Raw genomic sequence first — 12530 nt, 5'->3', positions numbered from 1 at the left:
AATGCTCTTTCTCTTGTCTCTCCTCCTTCTCTCTCTCTGTCTGTGGCAATGCTCTTTCTCTTGTCTCTCCTTCTCTCTGTCTGTCTGTGGTGATGCTCTTTCTCTTGTCTCTCCTCCTCCTCTCTGTCTGTCTGTGGTAATGCTCTTTCTCTTGTCTCTCCTTCTCTCTCTCTGTCTGTGGAAATGCGCTTTCTCTTGTCTCTCCTTCTCTCTCTGTCTGTCTGTGGTAATGCTCTTTCTCTTGTTGCGCCTCCTCCTCTCTCTGTCTGTGGTAATGCTCTTTCTCTTGTTGCGCCTCCTTCTCTCTGTCTGTGGTAATGCTCTTTCTCTTGTCTCTCCTTCTCTCTGTCTGTCTGTGGTAATGCTCTTTCTTTTGTCTCTCCTCCTTCTCTCTGTCTGTCTGTGGTAATGCTCTTTCTCTTGTCTCTCCTTCTCTCTGTCTGTCTGTGGTAATGCTCTTTCTCTTGTCTCTCCTCCTTCTCTCTGTCTGTCTGTGGTAATGCTCTTTATCTTGTCTCTCCTCCTTCTCTCTGTCTGTCTGTGGTAATGCTCTTTCTCTTGTCTCTCCTCCTTCTCTCTCTCTGTCTGTGGTAATGCTCTTTCTCTTGTTGCGCCTCCTTCTCTCTCATCCTCTCTGTCTGTGGTAATGCTCTTTCTCTTGTCTCTCCTTCCCTCTGTCTGTCTGTGGTAATGCACTTTCTCTTGTCTCTCCTCCTTCTCTCTGTCTGTCTGTGGTAATGCTCTTTCTCTTGTCTCTCCTCCTCTCTCTGTCTGTGGTAATGCTCTTTCTCTTGTCTCCCCTCCTTCTCTCTCTCTGTCTGTGGTAATGCTCTTTCTCTTGTCTCTCCTCCTCTCTGTCTGTCTGTGGTAATGCTCTTTCTCTTGTCTCTCCTCTCTCTCTGTCTGTGGTAATGCTCTTTCTCTTGTCTCTCCTCCTTCTCTCTCTCTGTCTGTGGTAATGCTCTTTCTCTTGTCTCTCCTCCTTCTCTCTCTCTGTCTGTGGTAATGCTCTTTCTCTTGTTGCGCCTCCTCCTCTCTGTCTGCTGTGGTAATGCTCTTTCTCTTGTCTCTCCTCCTTCTCTCTGTCAGTCTGTGGTAATGCTCTTTCTCTTGTCTCTCCTCCTTCTCTCTGTCTGTCTGTGGTAATGCTCTTTCTCTTGTCTCTCCTCCTTCTCTCTGTCTGTCTGTGGTAATGCTCTTTCTCTTGTCTCTCCTCCTTCTCTCTCTGTCTGTGGTAATGCTCTTTCTCTTGTCTCTCCTCCTCTCTCTCTGTCTGTGGTAATGCGCTTTCTCTTGTCTCTCCTCCTTCTCTCTGTCTGTCTGTGGTAATGCTCTTTCTCTTGTTGCACCTCCTCCTCTCTGTCTGTCTGTCTGTGGTAATGCTCTTTCTCTTCTCTCTCCTCCTTCTCTCTGTCTGTCTGTGGTAATGCTCTTTCTCTTGTTGGACCTCCTCCTCTCTGTCTGTCTGTCTGTGGTAATGCTCTTTCTCTTGTCTCTCCTTCTCTCTCTCTGTCTGTGGTAATGCTCTTTCTCTTGTCTCTCCTCCTTCTCGCTCTCTGTCTGTGGCAATGCTCTTTCTCTTGTTGCGCCTCCTTCTCTCTCTGTCTGTGGTAATGCTCTTTCTCTTGTTGCGCCTCCTTCTCTCTCTGTCTGTGGTAATGCTCTTTCTCTTGTCTCTCATTCTCTCTGTCTGTCTGTGGTGATGCTCTTTCTCTTGTCCCTCCTCCTCTCTGTCTGTCTGTGGTAATGCTCTTTCTCTTGTCTCTCCTCCTTCTCTCTCTCTGTCTGTGGTAATGCTCTTTCTCTTGTCTCTCCTTCTCTCTGTCTGTCTGTGGTGATGCTCTTTCTCTTGTCTCTCCTCCTCCTCTCTCTCTGTCTGTGGTAATGCTCTTTCTCTTGTTGCGCCTCCTTCTCTCTGTCTGTCTGTGTTAATGCTCTTTCTCTTGTTGCGCCTCCTCCTCTCTGTCTGTCTGTGGTAATGCTCTTTCTCTTGTTGCGCCTCCTTCTCTGTCTGTCTGTGGTAATGCTCTTTCTCTTGTCTCTCCTCCTTCTCTCTGTCTGTCTGTGGTAATGCTCTTTCTCTTGTCTCTCCTCCTTCTCTCTCTCTGTCTGTGGTAATGCTCTTTCTCTTGTTGCGCCTCCTTCTCTCTGTCTGTCTGTGGTAATGCTCTTTCTCTTGTCTCTCCTCCTTCTCTCTGTCTGTCTGTGGTAATGCTCTTTCTCTTGTCTCTCCTCCTTCGCTCTCTCTGTCTGTGGTAATGCTCTTTCTCTTGTCTCTCCTCCTTCTCTCTCTCTGTCTGTGGTAATGCTCTTTCTCTTGTCTCTCCTCCTTCTCTCTCTCTGACTGTGGTAATGCTCTTTCTCTTGTTGCGCCTCCTCCTCTCTGTCTGCTGTGGTAATGCTCTTTCTCTTGTCTCTCCTCCTTCTCTCTCTCTCTGTCTGTGGTAATGCTCTTTCTCTTGTTGCGCCTCCTCCTCTCTGTCTGCTGTGGTCATGCTCTTTCTCTTGTCTCTCCTCCTTCTCTCTGTCTGTCTGTGGTAATGCTCTTTCTCTTGTCTCTCCTCCTTCTCTCTCTCTGTCTGTGGTAATGCTCTTTCTCTTGTCTCTCCTCCTCTCTGTCTGTCTGTGGTAATGCTCTTTCTCTTGTCTCTCCTCCTTCTCTCTCTCTGTCTGTGGTAATGCTCTTTCTCTTGTTGCGCCTCCTTCTCTCTGTCTGTCTGTGGTAATGCTCTTTCTCTTGTCTCTCCTCCTTCTCTCTGTCTGTCTGTGGTAATGCTCTTTCTCTTGTCTCTCCTCCTTCGCTCTCTCTGTCTGTGGTAATGCTCTTTCTCTTGTCTCTCCTCCTTCTCTCTCTCTGTCTGTGGTAATGCTCTTTCTCTTGTCTCTCCTCCTCTCTGTCTGTCTGTGGTAATGCTCTTTCTCTTGTCTCTCCTTCGCTCTCTCTGTCTGTGGTAATGCTCTTTCTCCTGTCTCTCCTCCTTCTCTCTCTCTGTCTGTGGTAATGCTCTTTCTCTTGTTGCGCCTCCTCCTCTCTGTCTGCTGTGGTAATGCTCTTTCTCTTGTCTCTCCTCCTTCTCTCTGTCTGTCTGTGGTAATGCTCTTTCTCTTGCCTCTCCTCCTCTCTCTGTCTATGGTAATGCTCTTTCTCTTGTCTCTCCTCCTTCTCTCTGTCTGTCTGTGGTAATGCTCTTTCTCTTGTCTCTCCTCCTTCTCTCTGTCTGTCTGTGGTAATGCTCTTTCTCTTGTCTCTCCTCCTTCTCTCTCTGTCTGTGGTAATGCTCTTTCTCTTGTCTCTCCTCCTCTCTCTCTGTCTGTGGTAATGCTCTTTCTCTTGTCTCTCCTCCTTCTCTCTCTCTGTCTGTGGTAATGCTCTTTCTCTTGTTGCGCCTCCTCCTCTCTGTCTGCTGTGGTAATGGTCTTTCTCTTGTCTCTCCTCCTTCTCTCTGTCTGTCTGTGGTAATGCTCTTTCTCTTGTCTCTCCTCCTTCTCTCTCTCTGTCTGTGGTAATGCTCTTTCTCTTGTCTCTCCTCCTCCTCTCTGTCTGTCTATGGTAATGCTCTTTCTCTTGTCTCTCCTCCTCCTCTCTGTCTGTCTATGGTAATGCTCTTTCTCTTGTCTCTCCTCCTCCTCTCTGTCTGTCTATGGTAATGCTCTTTCTCTTGTCTCTCCTCCTTCTCTCTGTCTGTCTGTGGTAATGCTCTTTCTCTTGTCTCTCCTCCTTCTCTCTGTCTGTCTGTGGTAATGCTCTTTCTCTTGTCTCTCCTCCTTCTCTCTCTGTCTGTGGTAATGCTCTTTCTCTTGTCTCTCCTCCTCTCTCTCTGTCTGTGGTAATGCTCTTTCTCTTGTCTCTCCTCCTTCTCTCTCTCTGTCTGTGGTAATGCTCTTTCTCTTGTCTCTCCTCCTTCTCTCTGTCTGTCTGTGGTAATGCTCTTTCTCTTGTTGCGCCTCCTTCTCACTGTCTGTCTGTGGTAATGATCTTTCTCTTGTCTCTCCTTCTCTCTCTGTCTGTCTGTGGTAATGCTCTTTCTCTTGTCTCTCCTCCTTCTCTCTGTCTGTGGTAATGCTCTTTCTCTTGTCTCTCCTCCTTCTCTCTGTCTGTCTGTGGTAATGCTCTTTCTCTTGTTGCGCCTCCTTCTCACTGTCTGTCTGTGGTAATGCTCTTTCTCTTGTCTCTCCTCCTTCTCACTGTCTGTCTGTGGTAATGCTCTTTCTCTTGTCTCTCCTTCTCTCTCTGTCTGTCTGTGGTAATGCTCTCTCTTGTCTCTCCTTCTCTCTCTGTCTGTCTGTGGTAATGCTCTTTCTCTTGTCTCTCCTTCTCTCTGTCTGTCTGTGGTAATGCTCTTTCTCTTGTCTCTCCTTCTCTCTGTCTGTCTGTGGTAATGCTCTTTCTCTTGTCTCTCCTTCTCTCTCTCTGTCTGTGGTAATGCTCTTTCTCTTGTCTCTCCTTCTCTCTCTCTGTCTGTGGTAATGCTCTTTCTCTTGTCTCTCCTTCGCTCTCTCTGTCTGTGGTAATGCTCTTTCTCTTGTCTCTCCTCCTTCGCTCTCTCTGTCTGTGGTAATGCTCTTTCTCTTGTATCTCCTTCACCGTCTTCGGGGTGCTAAACCTTCTCGTCTTGTCTCCCTGCAGTTTCGAGCCTCTGCCTGGAATATGAGTGTATTGATGCTTTCGTCTTTCCAACTTCCAGTTTGCTTGTTGAAAGGCGCTCTTAGAGAATAACTGTGCAGGCCTTACTCATGTTTGATCAGTGCACAATTTAGTTTGGTTGTTTTATTTGCCTTTTATTTTCATGAGTTCTAATTGATTTATGTTTGATTTCAGTTTTTAAGGAGGAAAAGAAGGAAGAAGGTAAGATTTTCAGTTATTTTGCCCTTTCTAGACGTCTCTGTTTAACAAGAAATATCAGGCTGTCTCTTGATCAAACCTACTATCATGGCAAAGTTCACCAAACTCTTCTCCAACACTCATCTCTCTCGCTTCATGTATAAACTGAGCTCATTCATTCTTCACATGTGCCCTCGCCTCAGCTTTCCCATCTTCATTATTCTGCTGCAAACGGGACAACGTCTGCAGAGGACAAGCATATAAAGAGCGTCTGATGATTAAAGGACTGTGCATAGTTGTGTTAAATGACGGCCTATCAATGTGCCACTGAACTACATACACATGGATAATATTCAGTCAAAGCATTTAGTATTTAAAGTACATTATATGGTCTTCTGGTAATAAAACATCTGTACATGGCTGCTGTAGATACATATGCTTCATTTGAAAGTGTTAGATGAGTAATCGTGTTCTCCAGTGATCGGTATCGCCTTTTCATTCCAGTCAACAGAAAGTCTGTATATCTTAATGATACTGTGACTACATAGAAAGTATGCACAACAGTGACTGGTCCACATGACACATTGATAGCACAGCTCACACTGATGAAGCGCTCCTGTTCTATAAAGGAAGACACCACCTCCTCCATCATATCCAACATGTCATCATGTGCTGCTCATGGTTCCCAGAATGTAAACAGAACTTTACTCTGTGTGGGTTCATGTTGCTATAGTAACAATAAGAAGACGTCTATAAACACAAGACGAAGCAGTGAAGTGTCACGTTGTTGCTTCAGCATAAAGTAGAGGACAGCTCTATGAAATGGTGCTGAAGCTGTGCTGCTGTCTGTTTTCAGGCTCTCCGGAGGAGTCTGAGGACCAGGCTAAGCTCATAGTGGGAGTGTTGGCAGGGCTCCTCATAGCTGCTGCCTTGCTGGGACTCATCTACTGGCTCTACATGAAGAATGCAAGGTATAGAAACACACAGTGGAACATGTGAAAAACCTGAAAGTGTTCTCTGGTCGGTGAATTTAGAATAATAATCATAAGGAAGGTGGCCACGGTTTACAGCCACAGTCTCACAGTAGATTGAACAAAGACGCCCTCAGGGATCACATTATGTGGAAGAAGTGATCACGTAGCAGAGGAGGAGAAGTAAGCATGTGATGGGTGGATGCTGAAGAGAGTGTGCACCCTGCTGTCTGGAGCAGGGTGACAAGGTTATTCTGTAGCATAGTGCTTCACGCATTTGTAATTCTGTTTCCAACACAGACAAGGAAGCTGGAAAACTGGTGAGGAGGTGGGAACATCTGAGGAGAGCAAGAAACTGGAGGAGAATAATCACACTGTTTAAAGGCACTCAGGCTGCGCTACATGGATGACAGGTAAGACACTCTGTACATACACTCGCAAAAGTTCTCAAGTTACATTTCAGTTCAGCTTTCATTTGAATGTTGATGTACATGTACATCTCTATATCTCAAGTATAATTTCAGTTCAGTACAACATGCGTCTTATATTTGTAGGTTTCTGTAGGTTTGGTCCTCATTCCTCTCAGTACTCACTTCCACTTCATCAATATATAGTCAGCCCAACATCTGTACAATCCTCTGTCCTCTGTCCTCTGATTGTTCAATACTTTTGTTGATGACCGCTAATTAATTAGCATGCTAACACTAAGTTGATGAACATAGTAAAGGCAAGGCAAGTTTATTTATAGCACATTCCAACAACAAGGTAATTCAAAGTGCTTCACATAAAACCATTAAAAGCATCAACACATAAGGCAAAAGAAAAGGAGATTTAAAAACCATTAAAAACATTCATTGAAACACTAAAAAGCAGTGTAAGTAATAACATACAGTAGTAAAATGCAGAAATGTATTAATATCCTTGAATCTGGTTGAATTAAAGGCAGCAAACAGTCTTGATGTAAATGAGCTGAGGGTCTCAGCAGAACTGCAGCTTTCTGGGACTTTGTTCCAGATATGTGGAGCAGAACAACTGAACGCTGCTTCTCCATGTTTAGTTCTGACTCTGGGAACAGAAAGTAGACCGGTCCCAGACGACCTAAGGGGTTGGGATGGTTCATAAGGTAGCAGCAGATCAGAGATGTATTTTGGCCCTAAACCATTCAGTGCTTGGTAAACCAACATCAGGATTTTAAAGTCAATTCTTTGTTGGACAGGAAGCCAGTGCAAAGACCTCAGAACTGGAGTGATGTGATCCACCCTCCTGGTCTTAGTGAGGACTCGAGCTGCAGCGTTCTGACAGACTTTTTACAGAGACCTGTCAACACACCGTTACAGTAGTCCAGTCTGCTGAAGATAAATGCGTGGACAAGTTTTACCTGTTGAGACATAAATCCTCTAATCCTTGATATATTCTTCAGGTGATAGGAGGCTGATCTTGTGATTGTCTTGTGTTAGATCCTGGGGTACTTCTGGCCCGATACGGAGATACTTACTGACTCAGCTCTCTATTAAAAGATTGTCGAGCTGGTGTTCTTGCGAGGGAACTCGCCTGGCTCCGCTAACTGCCGTTACTCCCGACGTCTACCCTGCTTCCTCCGGTCTGAGCGCGCTCGGCCGAGAGACCAGTCCTGGCCCCGGCGCTCCCACCAGTCGCGTCGGTTATGGCAGCTTCCCTCTTATGGATCCGTGCTCTTGGTAAATGCCAGGTTAGGTTTTAACGGCTAGGATCACTTCTTTCTAAAACCGTAAGGGATTGTTAAGTGGATTCGGTCTCTAGGATAACCTTACAGAACTCAGTTGTTAGACATACAATGGCTTTAACTTTTTACTGCCACGAGGAACTTTTTACTACTTGCACAAATAAATACACTTGAGAATTTTACTTTAAATGCAGATTAGATATTTATTGCAGGTTATATTTAGTTAGTTTGCAAGGGTTAAGCTACAGCTCACATAAAACGTTACTACACTTGATTCGTTACTTTAATTTTCTTCTTCGATTATACTCATTAGTTTTAGATGCCGAGATGGCTCGGTTGGAGCTGGATTTTCAATGGTGCGATGAAAAGGTTCTTTTGGAGTTGTTCGGAGCGAAGGTCCGGCCGGACCCTCGGACTCCTCCTGCTCTGCAGCAGAGTCCGTTCAACAGTCCTCAAAACTCAGTACAAAGTCTTTCTAGGGCTGCTGCGTCTTCTCCGTTGTCCAGTTGTTAAAGGTCGAGCAGTGGGGAGAGGAAAACCTCCGTCTTTAAATCTTATTGTCCACGAACAGTGGCCTTCTTTCCGTGAACAGAGACGAAGTCCTCAATACATCAGTTGCGATCGTCCGTATCTCCTCCTCAGCGCACTTGGACGGCGCTCGTGTAGAAATCCCAGTTTGCAGTTTGCAAGCATCTCCTTTTATTCATAATTTGGGCTGTCTGTTCTGCCCCCTCCTCTCCAACACATGATCTCATTCCCCCACCCACTTGTGGGCGTTTGGTCCTGGACATGTCCAGGCAAGTCCAGACAAGTTCAGACTCATCCTATATTATGCCTCTATGACTCATCTCTTGCAACAGTCTTTTCCTAACCACACCCAATAACATCTGTTCCTAACTTCACTCTTTTTGCTAACTCATCCTGACAAAACACTTTTCCTACATCTCGGCTCTGGTCACACAGAACATTTGTTAATTCACTCTATGCATTAAACATTCGTTACATATTGATTAAACATTTTGTTATATAATGATCATAAACCTTATATTTTGATTACACTTTAACTATTGATTTTTGAGTATATACTTTGTGCTTTTATATCCTGACTTTTCCTTGAATGTGCAAGCATGTATTCGAGGCAGCTCTGTGGGCTCAACTCTTCTTGACACTTGATATGGCTGTTCAGGTTGAGGTCTGAATCCATAACTACACCTAGATTTCTGGCTTGTTTGTGGTTTTTAACATCAGTGATTGAAGCTGAGCGCTGACTTTCAATCATCAGCATGTAGTGTTTCAGCAGCCTGTTTCTAGCTGCAGCACCAGCTGCTGTGTTCACTGTAGGTTTATACAGTACATCTGACCCCCGGAAGGTTTGCCACGTCTGACTTTGTTGCTGTGTTCCCAGATCTCCTCAAGTACTTTGGTACTTGAGGAGATACCAAGGTTGCCATACTTAATCGGACTGATGGTCATGAACTAGTGAAATAAGATCTATGCTGTAATAAACTGGAATTATCCTTTAAGATAATGTGATTTGTATTTGTGTACAGGTGTTTTTTCTCTTGTATGTGTCATGATTGAGATGATAATGACTGTTTCTCTGTATGTCTTAGTGGGGAAGAAGCAGCCATGCAACATCAAAAATACAGACTCCCAGTTGGTTGCTGACACGCTCCATCAGGCTCCACAGCAGCAGCAACAGTGTAATCTTCCACCAAGTCCTGCCCACTGCCTGCTGTCCCACCGCACTGTTACATTGTGTTCCTGCTGAACGCTCCCTGTGATCTTTTCTTTTGAGCTCTCAGGCTGTGTGGTGCTTTTTTACCGCTTCGTTCTTCCTTTAGGATGTTTTGTTTGCTTGTTCATTCCTGAATTTCTTCAAAGAATGTAAATCCCTTGTACACTTTTTGTATAACAAATTACAACGATGTGTCTGCCCTCGCTGAGCATGCCAATGTTTCTCTTTATTGTTTATTTTTACGTTTTTGTGCGCTGTGTGTGAAAAGTCTTTGTTTGTCTGTGCTCAGAGAAAATAACAGCTGACTGTTTAACCTGCTGCGACATCTCTTACCCTCCGAGCCCTGTCTGTCCAGCTCATCTACACAAAGACTCCTACATATGTTGATGATGTAATATGAATGATTTATATACATATGTGCAGTAACTGTGACCAAAACAAAATGGTATCAATTATAAATTTCATTTGTGTAGCTGTAAACACCTTCAAATGAAGCATTATGACACACACACTGATTCGTTGTTTATGTAACTTATGTCATTTCTTACCACCTTTTCTCCGCCTCAAGAGAGACCTTTTTGAATTCCTTTATGTTGCAAATAGTTTGATCTGAAAAGGCAAGAAGTCCTCAGAAAGGTGAAACTAAATGTACGAAATGCAAACATGTTTTCTGCTTTTTGCTTTCTTTTAATAGTTCCGGCTGATTTATTGAATACACTACATTGTTATCTTCATGTCTTCACCTCTATACTTCCTGTACCATTTGTTTTTTTTCATGCTTTAATTTTTGATGAGCGTTACTTAATGCCAGGTCTGAAATCTGTTGTGTGTTTGATGTATTTATATTCTGTGTGCACCCTCCCTGGATGGCGATGCTGCAGCATCAAGTGTTGGAAAGGTTTGGGAGTTACATGAACGTGAATAAGGTATCTGTGCTTATTCTCTGCTGTGTTATTATTATTTTGTCACTTTTAGCTCAGTGATGTGAAGGATAACCCATACAGACAGTGGTTATAATTGGCAGGTCAGATGGTGGCTCTCTGTCAATCAATTAACTCTGGTACATCCCACAATGCAACACCCCAATGACCCACCAAGGACAAAGGGTTAAGACAGTGAAAGAACATTTATAGTTATAGTGGTAACATTTATAGTTCAGTCCACATCATGTAAACTTGCTGAATACATTCATAATGACTGAAGTTGTTCTGATAAATAACCATTTTCCACCCGAGTAAACATATGTTCATTTTCTGAGAAATACAACTGTATTATGACTGTCACCAATAGCCAGACTCATAACATATTTGAGTCGTCATCTGGCAGCAACTTCCTTGTAATTTAAGGATGGACACGTGGAACTGTTTGTAGACTGGAAGAAAAGATAATGTTGGCTGATCATACACGTTAACTTGAAGGAACCACGCACCAGTTGATCTTTTGGTTTCTTGCCAGTTGTCCAAAGTGAAGCAAACGATGACATTCCATTCTCTTACTTTTTGTTTAACTGTAGAAGTTACCAATGTAGAGCACCTCCCCACACAGCATGACAGCGGAGGAATCATGTTGTGGGATGGTTGCGATCAACACTTTAAGCACCTAGTCCTCATGCCTTTTGTTTCTTTTCAAATAATCAGGTCAGCAGTGAAACCAAAGATGGTGAGATGAGAAGGCCATAGTAGTGTTGTAAATACAGACTTCTGCTTTTCTACGTTGACAATAAAGTGTACATTTTGAAACACGTAGAGTTTTATGTCTGATGTATGTGGGTTTTAGTCTAACAACATTATCTCTCAACACTCAAAACTTCCCGCATGTGAATATAGATTTTGTCAAGAAGAGTTGAGCTCACAGAGAAAGCCGCCTTGGATACATGCATACACGTTCAGGGGAAAGACAGGATATAAAAGCATGACGCATATACTCAGAAATCAATAGTTAAAGTATAATCAAAAGATAAGGTTTATGATCATTATATAACAAATGTTTAATGCATAGAGTGATTTAACAAATGTAAAAACTGATTATAATAATGTTCTGCGTACCGGAGCTGAGATGTGGAAAAAGTGTTTGTCATGGTGTGTCAGCAGACCGAGTGAGTCAGGAACAGATGTTTTGGGCGTAAGTCAGGAAAACAGTCATGGGACATGGAATTCTGTTGCAAGAGATGACTCACACACACAAGAGGGAAAAGTCTGGTACTTTCCAGAAAGAAACGCACACACAAGAGGGTGGGGGAAAGGAGCATGTGTTCAGAATATGAGGGAGGGAACAGATAGCCCAAATCAAGGATAAAAGGAGACGCTTGCAAGCCCCAAAACGGGATTTCTACACGAGCCGTCCAGACGCTCTGAGAAGATACGGACGATCGTAACTGAAGTATTCGAGGACTTCGTCTCTGTTCACGGAAAGAAGACCGCTGTTCGTGGACAAAGAATTGAAAGATGGAGATTTTCCTCTCCCCACTGCTCGACTTTAACAACTGAACAACGGAGGAACACCGCAGCCCTAGAAAGACTTTGTACTGAGCCTTGAGGACTGTTGGCCGATCTCCGCTGCGAGAGCAGGAGGACCGAGGGTCCGGCCGGACCTTCGCTCCTAACAACTCCAAAAGAACTTTTTCACCGAACCATTGAAGATCCAGCTCCAACCGAGCCGTCTTGGCATCTAAAACGAATGAGTATAATCTAAGAAGAAAATTAAAGTAAAGAATCAAGTGTTCACATTTTATGTGAGCTGTAGCTTAACCCTTGCAAACTAACTAAATATAACCTGCAATAAATACCTAATCTGCATTTAAAGTAAAATTCTCAAGTGCATTTATTTGCTCAAGTAGTAAAAGTTAAATCCATTGTATGTCTAACAACTGAGTTCTGTAAGGTTATCATAGAGACAGAATCCACTTAACAATCCCTTACAGTTTTAGAAGGCACCTCCGGGATAGTCGGAGCACAATTGCATTGAGAGAGAAGGATAAAAATGGCCCCTTTTGGCCCGGACCTAACGGTAGAAGGAGTGCCGCTAAAAATCGGGAGGGGGCGTAGTCCCGCAGGGCAGGGTGGCAGGTCTCAGGTGGGCGAACGGTGTTCCCTTAGGACCTCCGGTCAGCGAGTTATGATTTTCCAAAGTTTTTGACCAGTTTGCCCGTATGGCCCTTTATGTTTTGCGACCACCAGAGGGCGCACGTCCAAAAGCCGCTCGGGAACAAAACTGCCATTCGGGTCGGGCCGTTTGGCCTACAAAGGGCCATTACGGGAAATGTCCCCGGAATGGCAGAATAGGCCCCATGTCACCGGG

General features: G+C 44.1%; 1 protein-coding gene across 2 annotated transcripts in view; it reads left to right on the top strand.

Moving 5' to 3' along the window:
• The window catches only part of alcama (activated leukocyte cell adhesion molecule a), a 136460-nt gene extending 124457 nt beyond the window's left edge, over positions 1-12003 (top strand). Inside the window, exons 13-16 of one of the 2 annotated variants that reach the window (XM_079283403.1) lie at positions 4820-4846; positions 5679-5793; positions 6094-6206; positions 9109-12003. In XM_079283403.1, coding sequence (XP_079139529.1) covers positions 4820-4846; positions 5679-5793; positions 6094-6175 — 224 coding nt within the window. In that variant the 3' untranslated portion in view covers positions 6176-6206; positions 9109-12003. The remainder of the gene's footprint in view (positions 1-4819; positions 4847-5678; positions 5794-6093; positions 6207-9108) is intronic. The other variant, XM_079283404.1, reaches the window with a different exon arrangement.
• The last annotated feature ends 527 nt before the right edge of the window (positions 12004-12530 follow it).

Source organism: Melanostigma gelatinosum (assembly GCF_949748355.1).
Source record: "Melanostigma gelatinosum genome assembly, chromosome: 14".
Lineage (NCBI taxonomy): Eukaryota > Metazoa > Chordata > Actinopteri > Perciformes > Zoarcidae > Melanostigma > Melanostigma gelatinosum.
The sequence above is the reverse complement of the archived record's forward strand: the minus strand, read 5'-3'. Positions and strand labels throughout refer to the sequence as shown.